The sequence below is a fragment of the Poecilia latipinna genome, unplaced genomic scaffold, assembly GCF_001443285.1.
Source record: "Poecilia latipinna isolate Pla-1442-1.1 unplaced genomic scaffold, P_latipinna-1.0 Scaffold1486, whole genome shotgun sequence".
Taxonomy (NCBI): domain Eukaryota; kingdom Metazoa; phylum Chordata; class Actinopteri; order Cyprinodontiformes; family Poeciliidae; genus Poecilia; species Poecilia latipinna.
In genome coordinates, this window is record NW_015114102.1 from 77,002 (window position 1) to 102,966 (window position 25,965).

General features: G+C 40.8%; 2 protein-coding genes and 2 long non-coding RNA genes across 8 annotated transcripts; all 4 read right to left on the bottom strand.

Moving 5' to 3' along the window:
- Nucleotides 1-885: 885 nt before the first annotated feature.
- On the bottom strand, nt 886-18,753 carry immt (inner membrane protein, mitochondrial (mitofilin)). 4 transcript variants are annotated; one of them, XM_015057718.1, is made up of 14 exons: nt 18,587-18,753; nt 17,306-17,370; nt 16,995-17,184; nt 15,511-15,634; nt 13,961-14,056; nt 11,569-11,733; nt 11,114-11,247; nt 8,663-8,766; nt 8,332-8,467; nt 6,603-6,732; nt 6,261-6,484; nt 6,051-6,182; nt 3,311-3,440; nt 886-1,784 (listed from the first exon to the last, which is right to left on the bottom strand). In XM_015057718.1, the coding sequence occupies exons 1-14, from the start codon at nt 18,626-18,628 to the stop codon at nt 1,177-1,179; spliced, it is 2,280 nt and encodes a 759-aa protein (XP_014913204.1). In that variant the 5' UTR covers nt 18,629-18,753; the 3' UTR covers nt 886-1,176. The 4 variants fall into 4 exon arrangements, with proteins under 4 accessions (XP_014913204.1, XP_014913205.1, XP_014913203.1 ...); XM_015057719.1 differs by having other exon boundaries at nt 11,569-11,688; nt 17,306-17,373; XM_015057717.1 differs by having other exon boundaries at nt 13,961-14,053; nt 17,306-17,373; nt 18,587-18,752.
- LOC106963011 (uncharacterized) lies at nt 3,752-6,042 on the bottom strand. Its single transcript, XR_001428096.1, has 2 exons — nt 4,886-6,042; nt 3,752-4,212 (listed from the first exon to the last, which is right to left on the bottom strand). It is a non-coding gene; the product is annotated as an uncharacterized LOC106963011 (long non-coding RNA).
- LOC106963012 (uncharacterized) lies at nt 9,594-10,902 on the bottom strand. Its single transcript, XR_001428097.1, has 2 exons — nt 10,671-10,902; nt 9,594-10,216 (listed from the first exon to the last, which is right to left on the bottom strand). It is a non-coding gene; the product is annotated as an uncharacterized LOC106963012 (long non-coding RNA).
- A 411-nt stretch (nt 18,754-19,164) lies between the features above and the next one.
- slbp (stem-loop histone mRNA binding protein) lies at nt 19,165-25,298 on the bottom strand. Of its 2 annotated transcripts, none has more exons than XM_015057721.1 (8): nt 25,095-25,298; nt 24,304-24,417; nt 23,931-24,044; nt 23,769-23,834; nt 22,186-22,308; nt 21,915-22,073; nt 20,403-20,511; nt 19,165-19,624 (listed from the first exon to the last, which is right to left on the bottom strand). In XM_015057721.1, exons 1-8 carry the CDS (start codon nt 25,151-25,153, stop codon nt 19,562-19,564), a joined length of 807 nt encoding a protein of 268 aa, XP_014913207.1. In that variant the 5' UTR covers nt 25,154-25,298; the 3' UTR covers nt 19,165-19,561. The 2 variants fall into 2 exon arrangements, with proteins under 2 accessions (XP_014913207.1, XP_014913206.1); XM_015057720.1 differs by having other exon boundaries at nt 23,769-23,840; nt 25,095-25,294.
- Between the last annotated feature and the right edge of the window lie 667 nt (nt 25,299-25,965).

A 25,965-nucleotide genomic window follows, 5' to 3' on the forward strand; every position in this document is an offset into this window, starting at 1 on the left:
CTTAAAACCCACCTGTTTAGAGTTGCTTATGGCTAAATTAGGGTTAGAGTCCCTTGAGTAAAACATGTGTTAGAGTCCCAGTTAAACAACATTTAACTAAAGTCCTACGGGATTTAGAGTCCCAGTTGACGGTGTTTCAACTAAAAACCTAGAGGTTGGAGTCTTTGTCAAACGGCATTTTTGACTAAAGTCCCAGATTGGGTTTAAGTCCCAGATAAGGACAGGGGTGCAGGTGTCATCCCCCCTGGTTGAAAAGGGGTGTGGGTTTTAATGTTATCTTTTTTATTCAAAATCTCTTTCTCTTTCTTACTGTTTATTCAATGTCACATGCTGTTTTTATTTTAATTATGTGAAGCACTTTGAAATGCCTTGCTGCTGAAATGTGCTATACAAATAAAATTTGATTGATTGATAGACATCCATTTGTATGTAAACATTTTCTTATAAAAACTGTTTAACTGTGACATGCTAATGTTTTAGATGGCTGTGAGGGTCAGAGCACCCTTTGCACCAAGCAGGGCTCCAGGTCGTTATCAACATTTAAGTCTTATTAATAACATTTCACCAACACTTGATTTTCAACAGAGGAATTTGAAGTCTAACAACTTCAAATGTTTGACATCTGAAAACAGCTGTTCTCTTGTTGAATGATCATACTCATCTGTTTACATGTAGACTTGAGGTGGTAAACGGTGAGGACAGTTCATCAGTCCTTCACAGAAACACCACACAGTCTCAGAGATCAGAGTCTCAGTTGAGAGAGATGAGTGTCTCCTGCCAGTGCAGGTTACTGGGCTGGAAGGAGACCAGAGGACCAGCAGGAAGTGAAACCTGGAAGGACTAAACTAAAACTCCACAGAGGACAAAAGCAGTAAATAGACAGCATTCCTTCTTAATGATTTATTTAATGTGCAATATTCACAACAGTGCAGCATAACTTATTTATTAAGATGACCATGGCATGTTGCCAAATAAGGTAAAGAAAATAAAGCTGAGACCTAAACTGAGACTACATCTTATCTTAGTGATTTGAAACTAATCTGTGGGTTAACGTTAATAGATGGTTCACTGCAACAATATCGCGCTTTCCTTTGCTGTTGTAGATCCAACCACATTCCAGCTGGCTTCCTCTACCAACATACATGCTACCTTTGGGTTGCCTGGTCAACGAGGCAGCTATGGAGCCTGGGTGGTGCCTAAACCCACTGCATTGGCATAGGCTGAAAGCAAACTGATGACCTGCCTGGTTTCCAGTGTGAGTCTGGCTTCAGTCAGCCAGTCCTCCACCACTCTCCTGGCCTCCCCTCGCAGCTGGTTCACCAGTTTGGCTGCCAGCTCCAGATCCCCGTGCTCTAGGCAGTAGCTGGCATATGAGAGCAGCTTGAAGGGATCCAAATCCTCGCTGCGTAGCTGGGTGGGCGGGACTTCCTGTTGCTTCTCAAAAAGCAGTGCAGCTTGGACATACGATAAAAAGTACTGGTACAGGGTGTTGTGGGATTCATCGATGAGAGCAACTCTGCGAGCGAGCGATCGCAGAGAGTTGAAACGAGCACGAAGGGAAGCCTCGCTGTACACACCGCGCTTCAGGGATTCTTCAGGCAAAGCTGACGTCAGAGCCAGGGCAAAATCACTGTCAACGCAGCTAGCACGCACAGCCTCCGCAGCGTCCTCCAGGGGCATGCTGGGAGACTCAGCGCTGGCTGTTTTTAAGGTGTAGGTAAGCGCTTCCACAGACAGCCACAGCCGATGAGCTTTCCGGGCCTCCTCCTCTGCTTCCACATGGCCTGCAGGCAGAAACACTCAATATTCACTTTCCATCCTGAAGAATAGTTCAGGAATCAAGTATTCTTCAGGAATACTTCTGTTAGAGCTCTCCAGCTAGCATGTTGCTAGCTGGAGAGCTAGCATTCAGGAATTTACTGTTTGGGATGATATTTTCAGGCTGCAGGGTCAATGTCCCCCATTGTCTTCACACAAACATTCGATAATTTAATTTCATGTCCAATCCAGTGACCTTCCTCTCAGAGAATTGTTTCTATACAGTACAAATATTACTGAAGAAAAACAAGTTTAAAACACTTGTTTTAAACACTTGTTTAAAACAATGGTGACACTCTTGTAGCAAGATACATTACTTGGTGTCCCACAATTCTCGAATTGACCATATTTTGCTATTCATGTTGGAGTTGAATAGCTTTAACCTGCAATAAAGCTATTCAGCTGCAAAACCTGACCAGATTTGCAGGAACTTCATTGCAACTGTCAAACATTTCTGATTTCAGAAATATTTGGAGAAAAACAGACCTAGCTCAGTCCTAGTTTCGATCCTGTTGAGGGTCCCTGCAGGTTGGCTTAGTGTGAGTTAGTGGAATGTTGAAGTGATTTTGCTTTTGAACTAATTTTTCATTTGGTAAATGGATAAAGAATTATCACATGATCCTCCTCTGTAGAGAGCATGTAGGTAACCCTAAAGTGCCAGACAGAAGATCTCAAAGTTTACACACAGACTGATTTTGCTTAGGTTTGTACACCTTAAACTGATCAAATCTTAGCATTTAGCTTGGGGATTAAACTTTGCAAAAAGAAACAACATAAGACATCAAAAAAGGTTTTGGGGTTTCTTTGTCAAGGAGAATGAAATTCTGAATATTTCCCATCAGTCTTGACCCAAATGCTGCTGGAGACCTCTGAATCAAAGAAAGAGACCTCTGAATCAGCCAAAAGCAGATTTATTGGCAGATATAGTAACTTGAAATTTGCTGAGTCAGATATTTGAAAATCTGGGAGATAATGTGACAGATATGAAGAACCTTTGCCCAGTAAGGTGGGAAAGTCGAAACCTAGCATGCTGACAGACTGAATGGCTTCATTAAACATTTACCCTAACCCAATGCTTCTCAATTCCTGTCCTCACCGCCCCCCTGCTCTGCATGTTTTAGATGAGCCTCTATTCCAGAACAGCTGATTCAAATGATTGCATGGCCATCAAGTGCTGCAGAAGCCTGTTAATCACCCACAGATTCAATCCAGGTGTGTGGCAGAAGGGAAACACCTAAAACATGCAGGGCAGGGGGGTGGTGAGGACCGGAATTGAGAAGCACTGCCCTAAGCACATCTGTTTGTTTTTCAGTTCATTAGTTTAGAAAAAAAATGTCAGCTAAAGGACAAGGAAAATTATTTATCATGGTCTCATTTTGTAACATAACAGAAACCTGGGATGTGCATGCTGATGACATCCACTGTAGTTCTAGTTTATCCTGGTGTTAGACTGGAATGGAAGATTCTGAGGAGACGCGTGTGTTGATCTTACTGTCTATGGCCTCCTCCACTCCCTTCAGTCTTGCGTAGGCAGCATTCATATCCAGAGTGAAGTCATCGAGCTGTTCCTGAGTGAGCTGACGGTACCGGGTTTCCTGCTCCAGCAGCTTACTGCTCAGCTCCTGAAAACGCACAGCACTCATTACTACGTCCAGTCACCTCACTAGAGAGGTGAGAAACAGATATTTTGTTACAATTACAGGCAATATAAAACATTTTAAAATGGAATGATACGCTTGAATTCAACATTTAAAAATAACTAATATACAGACTGACAAGCAGTAAGCAAACCCTAGAAAACCATAACCTCTAGTTTTTCTAGTTCTTCCTTCATGCAGTTCCAGTCCAACCTGTTGTCCAACATTTGTAATGTACCAGTAGTCCTCCACCGTCTCCTCTCAGAAAACCGAATAAAAGTTTATCTTATTCTTGATTCTCCTGAAACTCTTTACTTCTTCCTCAGATTTCAGATGGGATGCCAGTTAGAGTAAGAAGTAAAGAGAACCAAGGCTACAGTCTCCAGTTTTTCCCTCACAAACTCTGCTCTGATTAGTTCACCATTGTCCATTTGGTGGACAGCAGCAGTACAAGAAAATTAAGGCATAACCCACAATCCACACATGAACATTTAGCAACAAGTAATGAACCACAGCCCTAAATTTAGAGGTCCCGTGTTGCCTTCTCTTAATCTCTTTGTGTTTTCTTTACCATATAAAATATGCCTACCCCTGGCCTTCTGTGTGCTGACAGCACCGCGGGGGATGAAAGGGCTCTTCTCTGACCCTGAATGAGGCTCTGACCCTCAGCTTTATATGCAAGGAAAGCTGAAGGTTTCCTTCCATAGATATTTTGATCTCCAGAAGCTTTTAGAATCTACCTATGTAATGACATAGGCTAGCCCAGAGGTTCCCAAACTGTGGGGCGCGCCCCCTAGGGGGGGGCACCGTGTCATTGCAGGGGGGGCGCGGGAAGCCGTCTGGATGAAAAAAAAACAACAACATGAACACTGTATGCGCTGGGTTTTTACCTTAGAATGGCCAACTCTCTGTTATTCCTATGTCAATTTGATACAGTAGAGGCTTCCACACTTCCCATATTTGTGTCCTCTGTCACTTTTATCAGCAGTTAAAACTGTTTAATCCGTTGTTAACATGTTGTAACCTGTTTCTCCGAGCCGCCTTTAAACGCAACATGAGCGCTACAACGCTCGCGCTGGGTTCCCACCTGTGAAGGAGACCTGCTGCTGCTGTGCGGAGCTACGTAGGTTTGCGTTAGAATCACGGCAGCAAACCAGCAAAATGCAAAGAACTTTTCACAGTTTTTCCCTCCAAACTAACCGACTGAGTTGAGTAAAGCTGTTGGATGCAGGTAATTTAGCTAAAGATGACTAGCTAATATCAATACAGAACCTTTAGCTTAACAAGTACCTTGTAGGCTACCGATGTTGGTGTCTATTTTCAGCTACGTACATTCATTTTGCCCCCAAAAAAGTCGATGCCCCCCCGTCGTTTCAACCAGACAGCCATTTGTAATCCATAGGGGGGGCGCAGAAGAAAAAGTTTGGGACCCACTGGGCTAGCCCATGTGATTACAAAATAGCTCAAGTTCTAGTCTAAACGTCAATTTTGAAAAAGATTTAGGTTAGGACTTTGATTAGACCATTCCATCACATGAATGTGCATCAATCTAAACCATCCCATAATATGTCTGTCTGTGTGTTTCTTGTTGTGCTGCTGGAAGATGTCAGGCCTCCTTCAGCCTCAGACATGTTTTCCTCCAAGATGTCCTACATGCTCAGAAACGTCTAATGGGAACTCTGTTTACAAGCAAGGGATTTTGAAAAAATAATTATCTGCAGTGGATTTCAGGTTTCCGCTGAGGGAATTGGAATACAATTGTAAGGTGATGTATGTTTCAAAACAGAACTACTGCATCTACTATTCACAGTAGATGGACAGAGTTGCAACTAAAAGTGAAAAAAAATGTAAAACCAATACACATACAACTGGTATGTGTTTGTAAAGAAGAGGACATGAGCAATATTTACAGGTTCTTCATTTTTTAACTTAGTTTATTTAATCAAATTTTTATTTAATGTCCCTTTGGGATCGATAAAGTGTTTTTGAATTGAATTTGAACTGATCTGTATACAATTCATTTAATTCAATGATACTTTACTATTCTTGGGGGGAAATTCCAAACCATTTGCTGTAAGAATAAGAGATTATGAGAAACTGCTAAAGCTGCTGGCAGGAAAGATCTGTAGTAGCCTGTGTTGCAGCAGATCTGAAAGAGCCTCTGACTGAAGGCATTCTTACTGAGTTACTGTGCATCAAGAGGATGGTCAGGTTGGCTACTAGTATGGCGCATCCTCCTTTGTCCAATCAGCTGTAGGGACTCTGCATGATGGGACAGAGCACACCTCTACAGACAGACAGACAGACAGACAGCCCTCCCTCCCCACCTTCTTAAGGAATAGAGTCTAGTCCAGGGGTGCCCAAAGTCGGTCCTGGAGGGCTGGCATCTTGCATGTTTTAGTTCTCTCCCTGGTTTAACGCACCTGGATCAAATCATGGCTCGTTAGACGGCCTAAGAGGAAGATTGAAAAGCTGAACAGGTTGTTACTACTACCAGGGAGAGACCTAAAAGGTGCAGGATGCCGGCCCTCGAGGACCGACTTTGGGTACCCCTGGACTAGTCCATCTACGGTAAGTGTGCACAATGATAGAGACCTGCTCGGCTTCAGCTCTCAGCTCCTGCTCCTGGACTTTGAGGACATCTCGGACGTGGTCGGTGTGAGCGGCCGCCTGCCGCCGCAGCTGAGTTCTCATCTCTGCCTCGATCACTTCTCTCAGGTCAGCCAGCTGCAAGCACAACACGCCTCACATCAGGATGGATATGCAGGATGCCTGCCGCCTCCGACGGGCATCAATCCACTGCACCTTCCTCTCCTGCTCCAGTCGGGCCTCCTCTTTAACGTGCTGCGTTGCTGTGCCGACGGCTTTGTCCAGAGCTTTCTGGTCCTCGGCTCTCTGCTGCTCCAGCGCCGCTTCCATGTGGATCTGTCCTCGGACTCGCTGCTCAGCCAGTTCTCGATTCAGCTGGTCAATGCGCCGATGTGCGTGGGCAATCAAAGCGTTCAGGTCATCTGTTGACAGTTTACCAGCTACACACAACACACACACACACAACTGGAACTAGCTTAGGATTCACTAAACATTTAAACTCTCCTGCTGGAGCCTGCATGAACAATAATGGTTGATGTGTATAATGTGTGTACTTACTAAGGCCTTTCCAGTTGGCCTGGATCTCTGGAGTTAGGCTACTCACTTCCCTCTGAAACTGCTGCTTGGCTTCATTAACCAGTTCAGTGTACTGGGCCACAATCTTTGCTTCCGACTCTGCTGATTGGACCTACAATCCAGGAGACAGGGTGAGGGTTAAAGGGTGTTCTGGATGTTGAACCATGAGCAGATCTCAGGAAGTCTATGTACATATAAACAAAACCTAAAGTACAGCACACTGTCACTGATTTACATTAGAACATGTAAGCATATAGAGAAGAGGAAAAATATGATGGAGTCCCCAGTTAAAATTATTTTAAACATTTAAAATTGAAAACCAAATCCAGGAATTTGTGGAACAAAACAAAGTTAGCTAATGATCAGCTCCAAGGTGATCATAGTCAGATAGGAAGATCAGGACAAGAAAACAGTTTGTTGTCACCAAGTCCTCCCAACATGAGAAAGCTCTATCCCTGAAACTGTTCCATGCCCTGAGAAAAGCTAGCAGTGTGTGAGCATCATCTCTTGCTCCTCACAGATTACATCTGACTGGAACAGACAAAACTTGTCAGACATTTATCAGCAGAACTGACATAGTTGTGCATTTTAAAACAAATCAGTCTGAAGGTAGGAAGCTAATAATTTGTTCCCCTTTTCTTCATACTGTGCAGGCGGAACTTTAACGCTCCACAAGACATTACTGTGAGAGTGAATGGGTAAGTTTGCCTCTTGTGAGGGAAAAATACCTCATAGATGAAGCACGCCAAAATACATCAACACAAAGCTTTAATTTAATGACATTTAAAAAAAACAAGCACTTGAAGAAGCACAGTGAGTTTTTGAGGCTGACTGAAGGTAAAAAAGACATCTGGAGCAGCCAGGCAGCATATAAAGCAGTGCACACTTGGATGAGTACGACGGTCAGAAAGCTAAGCATATAACCTGAAAAATAACTCAAGTCATTGGGCTGGGGGTGTAACATGCTGGGTATTGCTTTTGCTGTTAAACCACCGCTACGTTCTGAGACGTAACATTTCACAGATGTGGCACAGTTCGTGCTCCACCAGACGGTCAACTTTCACATCCAGTGTCTCCGTAAAGCTGCAGCACGCAATTTAAAAAAAGATGTTTTTACACATGTATGAAAACTTTTGTGGTCTCAACATGACACAGATGAGCTGTTTGTGAGGGGGCCGGGGGGAAATCGAGCTCATCTGTCCTCTTCCTGTATTCTGCAGTATTACGCTGCTTGATCAAAAACAACCAACCAGAGCCAGCAGAAAACAGCGAGCCATGCTCTCAGGCAGTTTTGATTTAGTATTTAGGGTTGTTTATTTTGGCGCAACCCGCATTTGACTTTGAATGAATGTTTTATATTTTGCTCGACACTATTTGATATAGGCAGTGATGTGAGTTTTATTTCACTTTATAAAGCTCAATTTATAAAGCTCAACAGCTTAATTATGCATAATTAAGCTGTTGAGAGCCTTGTTGTTAAATACTGTACTGATTACAGGTTTTACATTTGTCTTTTTGACTGAATACCTGCTGCATTGTGCCTGCAAGAATTTTGCATACTTTTGTCTAAATTAGGCAATTCTTTGGTTCTATTTTGCCAGATCACATAGTAGCATTTATACCTAAAGTGAAAAATTAACAGCCAATCGTGATCAGTATTGGAATCGGCAGAAAAAACCTGATCAGAGCAACCCTTACAACCAGGCCTTACCTTGGAGACTACTTTGTCTAAGTCTACCACCATTTTATGGAGATTCTCTTCTGCTGCTAAGATCAGCGGCCGTGCAGCTGTAATCTTCAACCCTCTGGATTTGTCAATCACTGATTTTAGACTGTCCAGAGCTTCACTGCAATAATGGAAAGAAATTAATGTGAAGATTTACCTCAACTGTCTGAACTCAAGACAAAATAAACATGCCTCCAAGACAGCAAAAACATTATTTTTAAGATATTTCCGTTTACAAAACGTATAAACAAAATACTGTGTGTAAAGACAAGTTGAATTCATTGCAGCAGGCTCTGAATGTGTGTACATGTCTTACTTGGCTTTGACAAGAGCAGTTTTGGCAACATTCACAGAAGTTGTTCTGTCTGCCAGAGCAGCTTCTAGATCTTTCCACTGGGTTGACTTTTCCTCCGTTGGACCCTGCATTCATTAAAACATGAAATTAAACATCAAAAAATTAATCATTAGCAAAGGATATGTGCTAAAATCATTTTATTAGAACTTTCAGCTTTGGTAACAGCTCTTGTACACCATAAACAAGACCCACCCTGTTTCTACTCCAGTGCTTATTCCTGGATGGAGAAGCTTCTTGCAGCCATGCAGCACTGTGAGCACATCTGCTCTGCTCTGCCTTGTGTCCCCTAACTTTACACACACATTTGGGCTATTTTCCTGATTTTGCTACATTTACCACCCTCAAGCATTTTATATACTTTTATTTACCATAAACAGTGAATGGCTTTAAAATTTATAAAATTCACAACAAAATAAAGAAAAGCCCTCAAAATAATTGTCATTAATCAGTAACACTGTGTGGCTATTTGAACCATTTCTCATCTTTTCTGTCTAGATTGCCCTGTTGTCACACACTGAATCAGAAGACGAAGACTTGAGAACAAATGAGGCTCAGAGGAACCCCTGATGCTTCCAGCTGTTTTCAAAAGAAAAATCTGTGTCTATAAAAATGCATAGCCTAATATATATATATATATATATATATATATATATATATATATCATTCAGTATTAATCATTATTTAATAATCTGTGTTCCTCTACATTTTATTTGTATTATTTTGTGTTTGTATACTTATATAAATATGTATTGATATTACTAAATAAATATAAAATTATGAGTGGATGTGTTTTGTAAAATGATCATCATACATGAAATCAAAATATTCCATTCCTATTCTGTTAACCTCACTAAGAATATTCAAATATGCTGAACCATGTATCAATCACATGTAGCTATGATAGCCGTTTTAATAATGTTTTCAGCAAAACAGTGTGAAAATTTGTTTAGTACTTATCGAGATATGATTGATTAAATGCGGTGATATTGCACTGCGCCTGCCAAGCATATAGCACCTAGGAGAGGGGGCAACCGCTCCAAGATGGCCGCCTTATGTCAAGTCAATGAAAATAGGCAAGAGTGGTCCATGAGGCGTCTACGTTAACGGAGCTGACGATACGAGCGCGGATGTTTAGAAACATATCTACCAAAATAGAGGAGGGGTAGAGAAATTTGTGACAATGAAATTTCACAAATTTTATTGCAACATGAGTGTTATAAGTATGATGAATAAAGTAATATTACGTGAATAGTTACAACTATAAAGTCTTTAAAAGACAAGAAAAAAAACGCCACTTTAGTAAGAAAAAAAGCTTCTATAGTTATCAAGACCTGACGTGAATAGCTCAGCAAGTTCTTTGAACTAAACAGTTTTTTAAATAATCATTTCAAAGTCCTGCGGCTGATGTGTTAAAAGATTAAGTATTTTCTTATTTGTAAAACCAACACCAACAATAACTTTACAAGACCCTCAGTATTCCTCATTTTAGCACAGTGTGGTACAGAGTTCTCATAACTCTGTACCACACTACTAGGGTGATCTACTGCACGTACATGAAGGATGGATTCCTCAGTCTGTGGAGTGGGAACTCTGCCACCATGGTGCGGGTCATGCCCTACGCTGCCATCCAGTTTTGCTCACACGAGCAATACAAGAAACTCCTGGGGGGCTACTATGGCTTCCAGGGCAAAGCGCTGCCTCCTTTCCCACGGCTACTGGCGGGTTCTCTGGCCGGTACGACCGCCGCCATGCTAACTTACCCCTTGGACATGGTCCGAGCCAGGATGGCTGTCACTGCTAAAGACAGTGACAGCCATCACTGTCACTGTGATGTATTGTATTATTTAATATTGTATTATTAAATAATACAATAATATTGTATTATTTAATATTGTAAATAATACAATATTATATTGTATAATATTATCTTATACAAGATAATAACATAATATTATCTTGTATTATATACAAGATAATATTCTTGTATTATCACAGCTTCAGTGTCATATTTCAAACAAACCAGTAAAAAAACTCCAAGTCTGGCCTTACTTCGTTATAACCAAGTAGTGGTAGTTCTCAGAAAAAGGCCAGGATATAGATAAAGCCTCCCTACTTACTATGATCATAAAATGCACTTTTCATATCTTCTGACAAGCTGGAATACAAGCAATATTGTTGCAAATTTTGCACAAGAAATGTTTAAAAACTATATACCCTTTTAAGTTCTAATTTTTACAAGTTTTGCAAAGTTTTACTGTTAGTCTAAATATGTATGTAAATATGTAATATGTATTTTCTGTTACCCCCCAGGGAATCAGTTCCCTGGGGGGTAACAGAAAATAATTGAAAACCACTGTACTAGCAGCAACAGTACAGTAGTTAGTTAGGGTGTATATAAATATGACTCCGTACCTCTGTCTCCATTGCCTCCTTTAGCTTGTGTGTGTGCTGAGTGATAGCCTGCAGAGCCGCCTCCTGAGCTCCAATAGCCTGCAGTGTTGCCTTGGCAGAACTGGCCAGGGAGTCGTCCAGTCGGGCCGACAGCGCTGCAACACACACACACAAGATGCTGAAGTTTACAGCTCACATGGCATTTCAGTTTTACTTGGTCGTCTAAAGTACAGACAACTATTATATTCACCCATTAACCTTGTCAGGTCATATTATGACAAAATAAACAAGTTTATGAAGAAAGTTTTCCACAATTATTGATTTTATACTTTATCAAAAAATTAAACCACAGATGTGAGGTAACACAACCTGAGAGTAACAATGTTATTCTAGGCAACATATCAGTCCCACTGAACACTCATAAGTATGTAAAAGTTGAGATGAGTAACATTGTGTGTGTGTTGCTGAAAACTCACATGCGATAATGTCTTTTTCGTCCTGATTCTGTTGGGCCAGCCTAGCAGCCACTTCTTCTGCTGACCGCTCTCTCAGAGGCTCTGCTGCTCCAGCCGACTCTGTCTCCTGAAGGACAGCCGCTGTTTCCAAGGCAATATTATGATCACTGCATTCTTTACAGTCCTCTAAGGAAAACCAACACATATCACTTTAACAAAGGATACTTTTAGACATGTTAGTTTCCAGTAGCAGTAGCCTGCTCTGCTTAGGTTTTCAGCCTTTTCATTCTAGACTGCACTGTTAACATGTTTAAAAGCATTTTACACATTTTAACATGTTTAAAATGTAAGAAGTGCAAAACATTTTACTTTTTTCACTTCTAACATTAATTAAAACATTAATCTTTTTTGAAGTCAGTTGAAGTGACTGGTGTCGCATTCTAACAGCAGCAGGTGAAGAACATCTCAGGTACTGGAGAACCTGAGATGTTCTCTGGAGACATCACAAGTATCTTCTGTCAGTCTAACCCAGCTTCTCAATTCCTGTCCTCACCACCCCCCTGCTCTGCATGTTTTAGATGAGCCTCTATTCCAGAACAGCTGATTCAAATGATTGCATGACCATCAGGTACTGCAGAAGCCTGTTAATCACCCACAGATTCAATCCAGTTGTGTCGTAGAAGGGAAACACCTAAAACATGCAGGGCAGGGGGGTGGTGAGGACCGGAATTGAGAAGCACTGGTCTAACCATTTATTGCACTGAGCCAAGATAAAGGTGCTCCAACTCACTGTGGTCGGATGTGTCCTGCTGGATTTTCCTCAAATGATCACTGGGTGTTTGAAGTCTCAATGCTACAGATTGTTTAAATCAAACTGAATGTGACTGCAAAATTTAGCTCCAAAGACCCTCAGATCCAGATCTGACAGAACTTTCTCTGAGCCACTAAAACTTCATCTTTTTTAGTCTCTGCACATTTATTTTATTTATCTTCAACAACCTTCTACTCTAGTTAGTTCAGCAGGATGACTGGGTGTTATTTCTGCTACTTTTGGTTATTTTTGACTTTCTGTTGCATAGTTGCTGAACTTTTGTAATGTACAGAACTCTGGTAAGCTGTGATTGTTTTCAGATGTCGAGACATTAGATTTTTTGCCACTAGAAATACACTGAAACCATATTCCCATCCTGACACCCTGACTGTGGAGCTCCTCCTCTTTTGCTACATGTTGGAACAACATATAGAACAGGCTTATTAGTCCACACAGAAGTTTGTCCTGAAATCTAAAGTTTCTAGACAAATTTCAGCTAGACTGATGGGTGTTACTCCACACCCATCAGTCCTTGGACAGAAGTTTAGGCAGATTATAAATGATTCATCAAGCAGGTAATTGAATAAGAAGCTTGCTTTAAAAAAAATTTATGGACCGTAAGTGTTTGACAATTGTCAGACAGGAAGGTGGGCTGTGAGAGTGGGACTCAAACATGTGATGGCCGAATCAAGGACTAAGATAGGAGTCGCGCTTTACACCTACACCACCACTGCACCCCAGAAGCTAATATTGGCAGTAAATGTAAAAAGTGATGAATAATAAGGTTGATCTTAGGAACAGCTGCATATACACTTCAGTCAGAAAATATCTCAGTGCATTATTATGGACAGTGTGTGTAACATATCTAGAACTTTTACACACGTTTGATGAGTCTCATTTATATGCAGGTATTGTCCTTATTTCCTGGACTATAAAGTGTTTGAACAATAAATATTGAACCACTACTGACAGGTGAAACATTGTTGGGTGAGGCGGCCTCATGTTTGCCGACTAGCAGCGAGGGAAAGCGATCAGTTTCTCTTAAAGTCACAAAGCATCAACGCAAACACTGCCCATAGAACCAATGATGCTCATGTTGCATCATTCAGTGGGATTAAAGCACACAAGTGCCACCTAGCGCACCCAGCTAGCAACTGCTAGGTCGATTTAAAAACCTGCCAGCACCTGAGTAATGCAACATTCTTATAAGTGGAGCAGACTTCTGTTTTTTCTTCACCACTTTTTGACAAAAATATACTAATTTCTCCCATCTTGAATGAAATATTTAAACACAGTTCTCCCCCCAGATACAACAATTTGGAAAGTGTGTGTTCATGCTGGGATTTACCTATTTGTTCCAATAAGTCCCATTTTGAACCTAAAACCTGCTTTAGTATTTGTTGTTTTCAACAACAGAGTTACAGAATGGCCTTTCTAGCATAAATCAAATAGTCCAGTCTGTAGGTGGATGAGGTTTTGGGGAGGTTGCTGTGGTAACCTATTTTTACAGTTGCTTCACAGGTTCTGTTCCATCAGAACCTGTGAAAACGTTAGAAGGATGAGGAAGCTCAATGTTGGCACAGCATGAGTGAAACATGCTACCTGCAGCTGCTGCGGGCTCGGTGTCGCATGGAGCTGGAATGGACTGGACCTCACTGATGGCCGAGATGATCTGAGTCGCCTCTGCTGAAGCCTCTGCTTGGAAACCCATTGAACAAGGAAAACACTCATACAATGCTTTGACTGGTTTGTTAGAAATGTTACAAAAATGTCACAATGAAGGGTAAATTAAGAAATGAGCCAAAACAAAACAAAAAAAAAAAACTTTTAAGTGAATTAGAAAACCTGAGTCAAATCTCAGTGTCCCAGTTAAAAAGCAAGAGAAAATTAGTTTAGTTTATTTAGAACAGGGACAATGTGAGAAAAAACAATAAAAAGATGCTTTGCACCAACTTTAGCTTAAACTAGTTTCCATCAGTAGTCCCACTATCAGAGTTGACATTACAGTCCAATATCATAAAATATACATTGAAAGTCCCCATATACCTTTGTGCGTGTGTGTGTGTATATATATATATATATATATATATATCTTGTATCGTTACCAAACATCAGTTTATTATTTATTTAGCACATTATGCCAAATTAGTGGTGGCTCACATAAAAGGTAAAAGATGGTGTGGCAGCATTGTTTAAAGAGAGAAGGAAGAATCTACTAGGAGGGACATGAGGAGCCTGGACCAGACAGGAAACGCATCCCACATAAACTCATTCTAGACTCTACAGAAGAAACTCATTGAGCCACCACAACTTGTAAACATGATCCTCTTTTTATTGGATCGTGTTGACATGATCCAATAAAAATAAATAAATAAATATATTATATATATATATATTGATGTGCAAAGTCATATAATTACAAAAAATGGTGTATGCATCCTCTAACTGACTTTATTAAAATCAAACACTGATGCTGGTTGATCAACTTAGTGAGAGCTAGCTGAGGACAAATTCTGGAGTTTGAATATTTTTGGTATGGGTTTTAATGAAGTTCTTGTTGAAATTATCCCCCATACAATAAAAAGAGGATCGTGTTGACAAGTCAGGGTTCCAGGTTGTGGTGGCTCAATGAGTTTCTTCTGTAGAGTCTAGAATGAGTTTATGTGGGATGCGTTTCCTGTCTGGTCCAGGCTCCTCATGTCCCTCCTAGTAGATTCTTCCTTCTCTCTTTAAACAATGCTGCCACACCATCTTTTCCCTTTTATTTGAGCCACCACTAATTTGGCATAATTTGCTAAATAAATAAATAAATAATAAACTGATGTTTGGTAACAATACAAGTTTCGAAAGCTTATTTCAAAATGTTACATATGGATTTATTTAATTTTTTCCAGGTCATTTGTAATTGTTTGGAGGTGTTTCCTCCCTGTTCCCTTTTATTGTCTTCTAGTTTGCTCCTTTGGGAAGAAACAATCAAGCAGATGCAGTTTGACTTCAGAGTGAAAGTATGGAAGAAGAAATTTCTCCAGACATTGCTATGAAGAAAGAAGTTGTTTTGCAAATCTGTTGGAAATGGTTTGTTAAGAAACAATTCTTTTTATAAATACAGCAAAAAGTTTTGAGAAAACCATGCCAACGCAGTGAGGTTTTACCCTGGATGTTTTGTGTCGGCTGTGACAATGCGGGTTCTGTTGTCTCTTTTAGTTTCTTTTCGGACTTCGCTTTGGACGTTCTCATCTGTTTTTCCATCATAGAAGGAGGCTGGATGGACTCCATCTAAACAGCAAACAGAAGAGCAGACTCACTTCACAACCAAAGGATTTTAGTTGAGTGTCTCAAACCAACGTGACGAAACAACCAGAACTGAAACTTGCAAGCACCTACAGGTAGAATTACTTCTGCTGGTTTTCAGGCATATCTGAAGTAAAGATGCTTTCACACGCACAGCATCAGACTGTCACTGCCTTGCTTCACTGTAGAATCTCTGTGTATTCTGAATGATAGAAGGGGTAAGGCTTTGCCCCATTCTCTTAGAACTGAAAGTGTCAAATCTCCATCAATGAGACCTGACAGATCAGGGAGCTCTCTCTTTCTTTCCAATATAATCCAACAGTCTATATTTAGAGTTGACTGCTATGGCAGAAATCTTTTTCATACATCAAAGCATGTTTAAATGTAAAAGGATTCATTTAGACATTACGCCAGAACTAACAGAGGCTGACATGGTTTTATTAGGTGCACCGATGGCAGGTCATTAAAAAGCCTCACCTACTGATTCTGATTTTGGCAGATTTTTTTTTTTTTTTGGTCTGAAATGTTGCTAAATATAGCAAGTAAGTAGCTGAATTGGTAACTGTGGGGTGACTATTGTTAACTGCAAACGTGCAGACATGACCTGGTGGGCCGGCCTGTCAGTCAAGCATGTCTCACAGGAGAGCAGAAGAGGAGAGTGGTTAATCTTTGTACCTTGACAGAAGTAGATAAGATCGGTGGATAAGATCAGATTCACATGCAAGTATGAGCTGATCACCGATCTCCCAAAATTAAGGAAATTCGCTGGGCAATTTCCTTAATTTTACCATGTTTTACCTAGTTTTACCATGATTATCTAATAGTAGAAGGTTTTTGGGCACGAGTGGTAGAATAAGAAGAGGTGTGTGATGCTCTATTTTACTATAAATTCACTTCCACCCTATTCAGGGTTTTCTGTTCTAAAGTCATGAGAATAGCAGGGGATAGCTCTGTGTCATTGGCCAATCTGAAGGCTGGGAGCAACACACAGTGCCTCAGGAAAGAAAAAAAAAAGAAAAATCACACCTTCAACCAAACAGTGATGGAATTAAAACAGTAAAGATTTGACCCAGATAAAAGAAATGTTTGCATCAGACACAGTGACATGCAGATGCTGCACTCACTGACTTCATGCAATCTGCTGGGTTTCCTTTGACAGAAAACTTTTAAACAGTTTAATGAGTGAACAGAACTTGACTGCACTGGTTGACAACTAGGATCAGTTAGGAATGGATGTAACGGGCTTTGATATCGTCTGTAATATTGGTGTGAACTAAATTGTTTCAATAAAGTGCTTAGAGACAATATCTGGAGGGAACTGGTGCTGTGGTGGGGTTGAACTAACCTGTTTCCTGATGGGAAGACCTGCATCTTGAGAAGCAGGTCCCAAAGCCAGACCTAACAGCCATTCCGAATATGGAACATTTTTCTCCACTGCTGCTCGAAACTTGTGGTCCCACTTGGCGTAGATGATTGTGCCTCCAATGCCCCCAGTTACTGTCAACAAGCCAGCTGCTACCACTCTGGAAGCACCACTGAGGTGGAAGAGGGGAGCACACACAAGGAATGTTAGAATGCAACTTAGTAATTACAATAAGCAATAAAAAGTTGACTGGAATATTTGCCTTAAATTCAGCTCAGATATGACGGCATTACCTGCTTTCTCCTGTGGTGTATACCCTGCACTGCTGCACATTAGTCAGACGGATTCTCCCAGAGCTCTTCTAGAAGGTAATGGGACACACAAAAAGAAACAAGCCACATGGATCTTCACTTCAGTTCTAACATCAGAACCAAAAAACCTTCTGTTATGTTCTGTCCTGAATTCTCTTTAGAATGACTACAACACATCCAGACATATTCCTTAACCCAGTTAAGGAATATAAATGTTGTAATTCATGTTGTTCAAGAGTTATTATTGATCCTCAGTTCTAAAGTCCTTCCACTGGCTCCCTGGAGCTCATATAACTTTAAAATACTGTTGTTAGTTTATAAATCGCTGTACAGCTAAACACCACAATATATTAAAGATCTGTTGTTATTGTATCAACCTTCCAGACCTCTCAGATGTTCTGGTTCTGGTCTGTTGAAGGTTCTGGTCCAGAATCAATCATGGAGAAGAAGCAATCAGCTTCTATGCATCACAAATCTGGAACAAATTAATCTAACCCCGTTTCTCCTGAAATCTAAAATCATCTCCTTTGTTTTGTTTACATTCAAAATGAGATGATTGTTCCCACAACATGCCACCAGCTCTCTGTACTTAGCCTCTTGTCTGAAGTGTAGAGAGTGGAAAGGAATGGTGAGAGTACAGTCCCCTGTGGCCCTTCAGCCTCACAAACCGTGGTCCGTTTGTCAGCTAGTCAGATCCAGGCGATTGTGGAGGCCTCCACCTGTGTCTTTTGGAGTTTCTGACAAAGCCGATCAGGCTAAATTCAAGTCAAGCTCTACAAAGCTCTGCTAATAAGTTCATATGAGAGCCAGCTATGCTGAAGCAGAGATATCTAAAAGTTGCAGGAGTCTGGCCTTTGAGGACTAGATTTTGAGACCACTGCAGTAAAGGGTCTGCTGCTCCTCACAGAGCCTAACAACTCACTGCGTCACAATCCCGCCATGACATTTCACCAATAACGTCTCGCGTCGAATGGTTCCAAACTTTTCTTACGCTTTTTCCTTTGCCTTGGCTGAAGTGTGAGGACCTTTAGTCAGTTCCCTGACCAAGAAGGTAAACAGACCACAGGTTCGTTTAAAGTGAAAATGTATTTCACACTAAGGATTAGCGTGCTGGAACCGCTGTCGTCAGAAAGATCCGAACAACCACACAATTGCAGGTTAGCAGTGAGCTCTCTGAGGCACCTTGAACCAAGCTGCGGGTCATTGAATGACAAGCTAACACCAACATGGCAGCTAACAGCTGCAGTGTAATTTCAGTCCTACCTGAGCTGTGGCCTTGACTCCACGCAGACAAACCCTCAGCATGGTCCTCGTTTCCTTTTACTGAATTCCGACCTAGAACTACCCACTCAGCACCACTTTGCTCACTTTTTCCTACTGGCTTTTGTCTAACTGACGTACACCAGCATCTGACAGGGCTCTTCTTCTCGGCGCTTATGGATCATTTCCGGTGGAATACTCAGCCTATAGGAGCTTTACTGCCACGCAGTGGCGCGAAGAGGGATCACCTCGGAGTGCCTTATCCAAAAACAGACCCAGAACCTCATTTTAAAGCTGTACTAACTTCTCTGTTTAATTACTATTAGAATACAACCATTAAAGTCTCCACTTAGATTATAAATAACATACTTTTAATGTTTATAATTTAACTGCATAAATATGCAAGTTAAAATATGTACACCTAATTGTCCAAGTAATTCCATGAGTCTTTGCATTTCAACATCAAGTCTCAACACTTTCTATTGATATAAACTTCATTAATAACAAAATAAAGTTTTCAGTGTGCTCTTTTATTTTAAACTCTTCAATATGAAACAGGAATAAAAAAACAGTTATAACTGTATAAAAAAATTCAACAATTGACTTAAAACATTTCGGTGCTTCAATTTTCCACCCTCCTCCCATCCCAAAAGGGCTTATTTAAGACAAAACTATTTTTCCTCACTGAAATGGAATCTTCCAACAGCAACATGCATCAGAGACATTAATTTCCCAATATTTGATTCATTGAAATGAGTCCAACTTGGTTAAGACAGGAGGTATAAAATCCTGTAAATAAGACTCCCTGAGCAGATGAATCTGTAAGAAATTTCAGCCTACAGACCAGGAACAAGCAAACTTTAAACAAGAAAACCAAAAGCATCCCCAACTTGCGAAGCAGTCACAGACACTGTCCATGTTAACTTTGAGAGACGTCAGTGTAAGGTGAAATCCTTGCGCATGTTGTCATCAGAGGCCCTAGGCCACGTCAGGATCCTCTGTCTTCTTGACTTTAACTGGAGTAGCTGAACAGTCTTCATTCTAGACAAAACAGAGCACAACAGGTCAGGCTTGATAACATGTTCAAGGGAGGCACACACAGCTACATTGGCTTTCAAAAAGTATTTGAGTGTTTGGTTTGGAAATTTGTTAACGGTGCATAAGTGAACCACCGAGTGTTTGAGGATGTGAATGTGATGAGGGCTGGTCTGTACTGAGACAGAAAGTCTGATACAGCTGTGACCTTTTATGTGGATGTTAGTGAATCTTGATGTTTCATGGCGAATGGTCAGATTTGGAGGGTTGGTCACACCAATGTGCTTTGACATACAAAAAAGTCTTTTATAACTTTTCATCATCTATGCTTCAAGACTTTGCTGAGAATTCTGAAGTCTGTGTCTCAAAAGCTGTAGGAGGAGTTCACTCAGATATGTCCATTTCAAAGACACAATGGTGGCTTTGACCCAAAATGGTTGCCGTCATGTTGGATTTAGGCCACGGCTCCAAGAGACTTATGTATACTGAGTTTCATGATTCTGGGTTAAAGCATGACTTGTGGGTGGTTATTAAAAGTGTTCTAGGGGGCGCTGTAGAGGAATTAGACCACACCCAGCAGAGATTGTTATAGATTCCTGTTGGGGAGCGGATAAGGACTGATCCTACTGAATTTGATGCAGCGCTGACAGAATTTGTGGAATTTAGAACCAAATGTGTGGCAACGGCATTAGAGGTGACTTCACCATGCTGCCACACCCACCTCCCCCACTGAAACCAGTCACTGTTGGAAACCAAGTCAGGTGTAGTCTGTAGAGGAGCTCACCTCGGCTGTAGAGCTGTGGACCAGCAGGGAAGACGGTGTGTTCTGGGAATCAGCCAAGGCAGGAAAGTCCAACTCAATGTCCACAATATCATCAAGGTCCAGCTCCTCTCTGCAGAAACCAAGCAGTGACTCATCATGGCCATGCAAGTCATCAAGGCGTTACCACTTGTTGACCACGTGCCACAAGAAGGACACTCAGGGTTGCCAACACAATCATTTCACACTCAGATTTCAACTTTTTTTTTTTTTAAGTTGCTGTTATTTTGTTTTTAACTCTGTTCCTTCCTCATATCCTGACAGCACAATTCTGAAGGACTTTTTGTTTGTGTGGTGGCTGTTTAGCTTTATTTAAAAAGATCCAAAATGCAGAATTGTCACAACTGGATTTAATGTTTTTTCACTAACAGATGATTCTTTAATGCATACTTTGTGATACCTTGCTGATAAATCAGCTGCGAGTAAATTTGTTTAACAACCAGGTACAGTATTTGGACCCATCTCTGTCTATGGGCTGTGTTCACACAGTAGGTAAATGCTCCACTAAAGGATGTTATTGGTTTTTGTCAGCTTTGACATGTTATGATCTTGTGATTATATTATTGGCTCCCATTGCTGGATAAATTTTAAAATTCATAATTACTGCCTTAAACAGAGCGCTGCTGTGTGATGTCAATGTTCTTCTCCGCATTTGGACTACTTTGGGGACATAAACACTTCACAGAAAAGTCTCATTGCAGTTGGGTTTAACTAATATGAATGACCAGGCAAAAAAAAAAAAAAAAAAAAGTGCATTTCAAGAAAAACAAAAAAGAGCGATTTAGAAAGAATAGAATTTGAAAACCTGCTTTGTGAACATAGCCTCGAAGAGTGTATGTCTGAGACTCATCTGTCAATAACTCACTAAATAAAATGATCAATGAGCTTGCCAATTCCTCAAGATGTGTTGTTGCAAATCTTTACAAGATTGATATCTAAAAAAAACAAGAAATTGGGGGAGAGGGGACATGAAACTGACTAAAATATTTAGCCTTACTATACATATCCTGTGAAATTCTGCTTTCACCAAATAAAAATAAAGTCTAGACACTGTTCTCCAGATTATTCAAATGTGCAAAATGATTTTTTAAAAATGCAACTATTTTCCAGGCTCCGTAGGAATTCTGGAGATTGTGGGACTTTCTAGACCATTGGTTTTTAACCCTGGTCTTCAAGGGACTCTCCCCTGAATATTTTAGGCATTTACCTGGTTTCAACACATCTGATTTCAATTGATGGCTGATTTACAAGCTTTTGTTGATCTGCAATCACCTGACAGGGTGTGTAAAAGCAGGGAAACATCTAAAACATGCAGGGTGGTATGTCTTGAGAACCAGGATGGGAAACACTGCTGTAAATATCAGTGTTTATTGCTCTGCTCATTTTGTTTTCCTTCCCTTTCAGCTTCATGACCCAGCCTGCCAGAGTAATGATGAAGCAGTTACTGGAAACCTGAGGGAGTCAGTGTTTTCTTACATATTGTCACTGAGGGCGTGTTCCTGGCTGCAGCCTGCAGGGGGGTCCCAGGCATGCAGCTTAACTCTCCATAGTTTGATCTGCTGATCCCAGGAACGTCGACTGTACTTCCTGAACTTGTTGGGAGTCTTTGGGTGAACACCCGGCTGCCGCATGTGCCTGAAAACAGAAAGGATTCATATTTGTACGTCTAGCATTTAAACACTCAAGACCTGCTATCTATGTTCAATGTTGCTTTAAGATGCTGACACTGTAACATGCACCATCTTACTTTGGCACCTCCTTGATGTAACGGTCATAGGCCAGGGTGTTCTTGCCGTAGCTGATCTGCTTTTGTCTTCGCATCAACACAGCTTCGTCAGTCTCCATGTTTTCACCCTCTCTGGAGTCACAGCTGCAGTACACAGATATATTATTGTCCTTTAACTAAAAAGTTAAAGGACTGACAGAACAACTGATTCCACAATCCAAAGATGAAGTGACAATAGCTCTTTTTACAAAACCAATTTCTGTCCTTAAGAGCAAGTTCCAATCAAAAAGATTCTAACAAGAACTTGGAGCAAGTTCAGAGGAGGTGTGAACATGGCAGCCATGATCTGAAGGGTGATTGGCTTAAGGAAGAATCCCAACCTGTCATAGGACGAGCAGATGATGATGATATTTGCTTGGTGCAGTGCTAATGAAACATCTGCGAAATAACTTGAGATATGGAGCTGAACAGTCGGTTTTCACGGGTCAACAGGGTCTCATCCAGTCAGTGAAAGGTTTAGTGTTGCAGTATTATGGAACAGATTTTCACTGAAGAGAGTAGTTTTCTTGAGGATAGCCAGTAAGTATGCTGACCCACGAGTGGCTGATGGGCCAAAAGCTGCTTCTCCACTAGAGAATCTTAAGCAGTGTCCAGACCACATGTGTAAACTGAATGACCGTTCTGTCTGGATGTGGCCTTGCTGCTGCTCTCATTTTAGACAGCAGCAGTTTCTGCAGAGAGTAGAGGAGCTCAATGATGCCTGATCCCTGCTGAGCCACAGCAGATCACACGCCCCGTCAGCTGACAACAGCCAGCCAGGCTGTGCCACCTACCAATCCGTCTTACCTTGTGGTAATGCGCATGCGCACATCGATGCTACGTCACTTTCTGCTTACTCATCAGATTTCTTTAGAAATACATCCTACCTGTGGAAGTTTTGTTTCGTCCGTTTTATTTGATCAAAGATTAAGGTAAGCTTTATTTGATTTATTTTATACCTGGGTTTCCTTAAGCTGTTGTATTACTTTATGTTTTAAGATTACATGACAGGCAGCTTGCAACTATATTTGTAAATGGCTTTAGTTTGCCATTTACAGGTAGGATATTTTAATGAAAGAAATTATATTCTTATGGTTTCGTCATGTATATAAATTGTTCCAATGCTAAGCTAAGCATAACTCCTAAGCTTCCATTTCAGTACTGTCACTCAAAGAATGTTATCTGGTGATAATATTTAACATTAATACAACCTGCTAGTTTTTGGTTTGTGAACATGATGGTAGCAGTTTTAGACGCATAGCACCAACACAAAGACATAACTATCTAGCCATCCTATGGTAGGAAAATCTGACGAGGTAGCACCGATAGAACACTGGCCACAACATTAGCATCCCAAATACAATCAGACTGTTCTGCTGGATTTAAAGTCGACTCATTCACCTATTAGTGACTTTTACCAGCTAATTAAGCTCTTCCTTCCGAACCAACGTGAGACTTTCACATTCCTAATTATGTATGTCACTGCATCTGTAATGCTTCATGCTTTAAACTTTTGTGTAACGTTTGAGTCATCGAGTAGATATTCTTGATGATGCCATGTTTACCTGCCAGAGGAGCCAGATGAAGTTTTTCTCTCCCTCTGATTGACCTCTGAACCTAGTATCCTCCTCCTGTATCTGAACAGGGGGCACATAACATCAACAAACAAGTAATAATGACAGCATTCAAGAAGACTACTGAAATTAAAATGAAAAACATTCTTTTACCGTTGCATATCTCTGTGAACATCTCGCCTCATCTCTTCGTCCTCCACCTGGCTCCCCCAGTCAGACTGCCGACCACATCGAGACACGGGCGCTGCGCTCTCTGGGGTGGTGAAACTGGGGGGCAAAGAAGAGCTCAGGCCTCCTTAAAACCAAACTCAATTCAATAACAGAAGCAGCAGGCGCAGCAGCTAGCTGAAGCCCTGTCTGACTGCAGCTGGCAGTAAGCATTACATCTCTTTGAGTAGCTGAAACTGCCAACAATTATTTAGGCTTTCTTCAATAAGTATTTTAACGATGACATTCCAGATATGCAGTTTCTGATTCAAGAAAACAGTTCAATAAGTAGGCATGCCTCTGTTTCAAACAAACTTACCTGGAATTCCTGCTGTCAGAGTGCCCATCATCACCGTCCTCGTCACTGTGGCTCCTCAGATTTCCATCTATTCCTCTCTTCCGGCAGTGGGACCACCGAGACGGGCCACTACTCCTGTATCCCAACAAAACATCGAGGATCTATCTTAGTTTGGCCCTGTAGTTAAACATCTCAGTCCTAGCACAGTAAAAGAAAGCCTCTGTGTGGATACACTCTGTGGCAACACTGACAGCACAGCAGGCCAGAGCTTTTCCTGCAGAACAAATGAGCAACACATAGCAAAAGGCTCCATTCAAGAAAATACACAACATGCTGATATTGCTGAAAAAGTCTTAGTGAAGGTCAACAGAGCAGGGCGGGACATTAATTTACAACAGCCGATGAGTTGACTGATAATTAGCAGAAGCTGATGAACGGGTTTTAAAACTTCTCCCGCCATTTACTTCTTTCTTCGAATCCTCCATAGATCCATTTAGTTGAGTGGCGGGGATCCACAGCTTTCATTCGACTGATCTTTGATGCCAATGTTAGACACGTATCCTTTCAACCAGATCTGTTTTCGCCAATTGTTTTCACAGAAAAAAATCGTTTTCATTCACATAAGACAAAGCGAACATAAAAAGTTAACGGAGCAACAAAATAGCAGATACGCTACGTTCTGCCATTTACTTTCTGAAACTGATGGAGGCATTTTACCGAGCTAAAATGAACCATAATAGTAACAACACAGTAAGATTTCTAACATACTGATAACAAAGCTAACTCAAGTAGCTAACTGCATTCAAACATACCTGTGTTTAAAGTCACTATCGTGAGCGTCGCTGCGCGTGGCTCTGTACCTGTGAGACATTTTTAATATAATATGCTAAATGAGTGTGAATTCGCTGAGCTAAAGGACAGCAGTCTGATCTAGACAGACCCGCCAAATGAACAAGAAGCGCGGCCACAAACGACACAACCAGTCACGTGAACGGAAAAGGCGGATCCTTTACTTCGTCTTTGTTTTCTTTCTCGGTGAATCTGAATCCAAAGGTTGTAACACTGCCACCTTTTGGACTCACTTTATAACTACAAACCACAGCAATCTCAGTTACTTGCCACACGAGGCACGTCACTTTTTTTGAAATGTAATAAAGTTTTTTATTTGTTTTTCTTTTTTTTGTTGGTTAAGATTGTGAGTGAAACATGTGAAGCCCTCATTGGTTGAGGATTATCTCAAGGTAACCAATACGATTTTTGACTAATATATTCCATTCCATGCATGAAATTGACACTTTGCAAACAACAAAATTTTATTAAAATATAGCTGAGTTATGACTTCTTGTGGCATTCAAATTTCAAAGTAATGTCCTACTCACAGCCAATGAGATCTGTTGTTGAACTTGTGAACATTAATTAACTGAAATGAAATATTTCATAAAAGTATATTTTGCCATATGTCTTCTTTGTGCATAATTGTATTGAAACTTAATCCAATCTTATGTTTAAAATTGAGCAATCATTCATATTATGAAATAATTATTCTTTAAAATAAATTATTTCATAATTTATTTCAAAATAAATTAAAGTTCTTAAGATCTTTCAGACTCAACCAATCTTGGGGAATCTTGGGGAAGTGTAGATTTGTGTGTGTGTGTGTGTATATATATATATATATATATA

Excerpts from the sequence above, each read along its gene's own strand:
- slbp (XM_015057720.1), bottom strand. The coding sequence starts at position 25,153 with ATGTCTCACAGGTACAGAGCCACGCGCAGCGACGCTCACGATAGTGAC. Across the intron at positions 24,418-25,094 it reads GATAGTGACTTTAAACACAG|GAGTAGTGGCCCGTCTCGGT; the intron begins GTATGTTTGAAT and ends GTTGGGATACAG. Across the intron at positions 20,512-21,914 it reads CACGCCCTCAGTGACAATAT|AGAGGAGCTGGACCTTGATG; the intron begins GTAAGAAAACAC and ends TGGTTTCTGCAG.
- immt (XM_015057716.1), bottom strand. The coding sequence starts at position 18,628 with ATGCTGAGGGTTTGTCTGCGTGGAGTCAAGGCCACAGCTCAG. Across the intron at positions 6,733-8,331 it reads TAGACAAAGTAGTCTCCAAG|GTCCAATCAGCAGAGTCGGA; the intron begins GTAAGGCCTGGT and ends CCTGGATTGTAG. Across the intron at positions 3,441-6,050 it reads TGAGAGCTGAAGCCGAGCAG|GAGCTGAGCAGTAAGCTGCT; the intron begins GTCTCTATCATT and ends GTGCGTTTTCAG.